Source organism: Malurus melanocephalus, unplaced genomic scaffold (assembly GCF_030028575.1).
Source record: "Malurus melanocephalus ecotype Western Australia unplaced genomic scaffold, MMel_1.1 scaffold_2395, whole genome shotgun sequence".
Classification (NCBI taxonomy): domain Eukaryota; kingdom Metazoa; phylum Chordata; class Aves; order Passeriformes; family Maluridae; genus Malurus; species Malurus melanocephalus.
The window spans coordinates 1963-4870 of record NW_026625627.1 but is presented as its reverse complement, the minus strand read 5'-3'; the positions used below and the strand labels follow the sequence as shown (position 1 = coordinate 4870).

The 2908-nt window shown below is 41.4% G+C and overlaps 1 protein-coding gene across 1 annotated transcript in view; it reads right to left on the bottom strand.

Moving 5' to 3' along the window:
* Positions 1-14: 14 nt before the first annotated feature.
* The window catches only part of KCTD9 (potassium channel tetramerization domain containing 9), a gene marked incomplete at both ends in the record, with an annotated part of 4815 nt that continues 1921 nt past the window's right edge, over positions 15-2908 (bottom strand). The window contains 3 exons of the mRNA XM_057388730.1: positions 15-148; positions 1353-1458; positions 2226-2466. Coding sequence (XP_057244713.1) covers positions 15-148; positions 1353-1458; positions 2226-2466 — 481 coding nt within the window. The remainder of the gene's footprint in view (positions 149-1352; positions 1459-2225; positions 2467-2908) is intronic.

Sequence of the window (2908 nt, the reverse complement as noted above, 5' to 3'; positions counted from 1 at the left end):
AATGCTTTGCTGACCTCCAGGTCGGTCCCTGCCAGCGTGGCCCCGCGCAGGTTGCAGTTTTTCAGTTTGGCATTTTTGAGGGTGGCCACGCGCAGGTTGATCCCGGTCATCTGACTGCCCTCCATGTCCACCCCCTTCAGATTGGCACCTGCAAAAATCCCAAAATTGAGGGGATTTGGGGGAAATCGACCCCAAAGGCAGCTCCAAACTGGGAGAGATCACGGCACAACTGGGAATTTGTGATTATTGGGGCACAATCAGCCCCGAGTTGTGGGGTCTCAATTCTGCAGGGAATGACCCCAAATTTGCAGGGAATGATCCCAAATTTGCAGGGAATGATCCCAATTCTGTAGGGAATGATCCCAATGATCCCAATTCTGTAGGGAACGATCCCAATGATCCCAATTCTGTAGGGAATGATCACAAATCTGTAGGGAATGATCCTAATTCTATAGGAAACCATCTCAATTCTGAAGAGAATGATCCCAATTCTGTAGGGAACGATCCCCATGATCCCAATTCTGCAGGGAACGATCCCAAATCTGTAGGGAACAATCCCAAATTTGTAGGGAACAATCCCAAATTTGTAGGGAACGAAACCAATGATCCCAAATCTGTAGGGAATGACCCCAAATTTGTAGGGAATGATCCCAAATCTGTAGGGAACAATCCCAAATCTGTAGGGAACAATCCCAAATTTGTAGGGAATGATTCCCAATGATCCCAAATCTACAAGGAATGATCCCAAATCTATAGGGAATGATCCCAATTTTGTAGGGAATGATCCCAACGATCCCAATTCTGTAAGGAATGATCCCAAATTTATAGGGAATGATCCCAAATCTGCAGGGAACCATCCCAGATCGGCAGGGAACCATCGTAATTCTTCAGGGAACAATCCCAATGATCCCAAATCTACAGGGAATGATCCCAGTGATCCCAATCCTGCAGGAAACCATCCCAAATCTGAACCCCAATCCCAATCCTGCAGGGAACCACCCCAATCCACAGGGAATGATCCCAATGATCCCAAATCTGCAGGAAATGATCCCAATTATCCCAATCCTGCAGGGAATGATCCCAAATCTGCAGGAAATGATCCCAATCCTGCAGAGAATGATCCAAATGATCCCAATCCTGCAGGGAATTATCCCAATTCTGCACCCCAATCCCAAATCTGAACCCCAATCCCAAATCTGAACCCCAATCCTACAGGGAACAATCTCAAATCTGAACCCCAATCCCAATCCTGCACCCCAATCCCAATCCTACAGGAATGATCCCACCCAGCTGAGCCCCAGGAAGGCACAGGCTCCGTTCCCATGGAATAATTAACGGGGAAAGTTCGTTACCTTCCAAATTGGCTTTGAGGCCCGAGGGGTCCTCGAAGTTGCAGCCCTTCAGGGACGCCCCCTCGGCGTTGGAGCAGAGCATCTTCACCCCCTGCAGGTTGGCACACTGGGAAACCCCAAAAATCAGCAAAAAATGGATTAAAATCAGCAAAACTTCATTAAAATCAGCAAAACTTCATTAAAATGAGCAAAACTTGGATTAAAATCAGTGAAACTTCATTAAAACGAGCAAAACTTGGATTAAAATGAGCAAAACTTCCATTAAAATTGGTGAAACTTTGTTAAAATAGCAAAACATCCTTTGAAATCAGCGAAACTTCCATTAAAATCAGCAAAATATCTTAAAATCAGCAAAACTTCTATTAAAATTCAGATTTGAAAGTGAATCCCCCAAATCCCCACCATTACTGCAGGAACAACCGCAAAAATACACACAAAAATCCTTTTTTTTTGCTCCAATCCCCGTTTTTGGGATAAAACCAGGTCAGCCCTGGCTTCCAGAGGTGCAGCATCCAAAAATCAACAAAAATTGATTTCAATGCTTTTAAAACACCCCAAAATTGCAAAAAAAAAATCAAAAAAACGCCCAAAAAACACCGAAAACCACAAAAAAATCGTGTTTTCTTTTGTCCCAGTCCCTGTTTTTTGTGCTAAATTTGGGCTCCCAGAGATGCAGCATCCAAAAATCAACCAAAAATAAATTTAAATTTAATTTTAAAAGCCAATGCTTTTAAAACACTCAGAAAATTGCCAAAAAACACAGAAAAAGTTGCCAAAAAAATGCCCAAAACCACCAAAAAATCGCGTTTTTTTGTTCTAATTCCCATTTTTTTGGGCTAAATTTGGGCTCCCATGGGTGCAGCAGGAACTCACGTCCAGCACAGAGCCCGACAGGTCGGCCCTCTCCAGGTTGGCACAGCACAGGTTGGCGTGGGCGAGGTTGCAGCGACTCAAATTGGCCATTTTGAAGTTGATGTAACGAAGATCCAAACGGGACAGGTCGGCCCCGCTGAAATTCAGACCCTGGAAAGGCAAAAAATTCCAAAATAAATGGTAAAAGGAGGGAAAAGAAGGTGTGGGTATAAAGAGTTGAAGGAAATTTGGTTCTGGGGTTAGAAAAGAGAGCAAAAATTATAAAAAGAAATGAATTAATTGGATCATGTGTTGAATAAATTAATTATGTGTTGAATAAAAGAGTTGAAATCATTGTACTTGAAGGGTTGATAAAAAATGGGGATTTTTTTAAGTAGACAGTGCCAGGATGGGGAGAATGGATTTAAAAATGGATTAAATAATGGATTTAAAAATGGATTTACCAATGGATTTAACAATGAATTGAACAATAGATTTAAAGACGGATTTAATAATGGATTTAACAATGGATTTAAAAATTGATTAAATAATGGATTTACCAATGGATTTATCAATGGATTTACCAATGGATCTAAGAATGGATTTAGCAATGGATTTAGCAATGGATTTAATAATGGATTTAAAAATGGATTTACCAATGGATTTACCAATGGAGTCAATGACAAATCAAATAAAAATTCCAT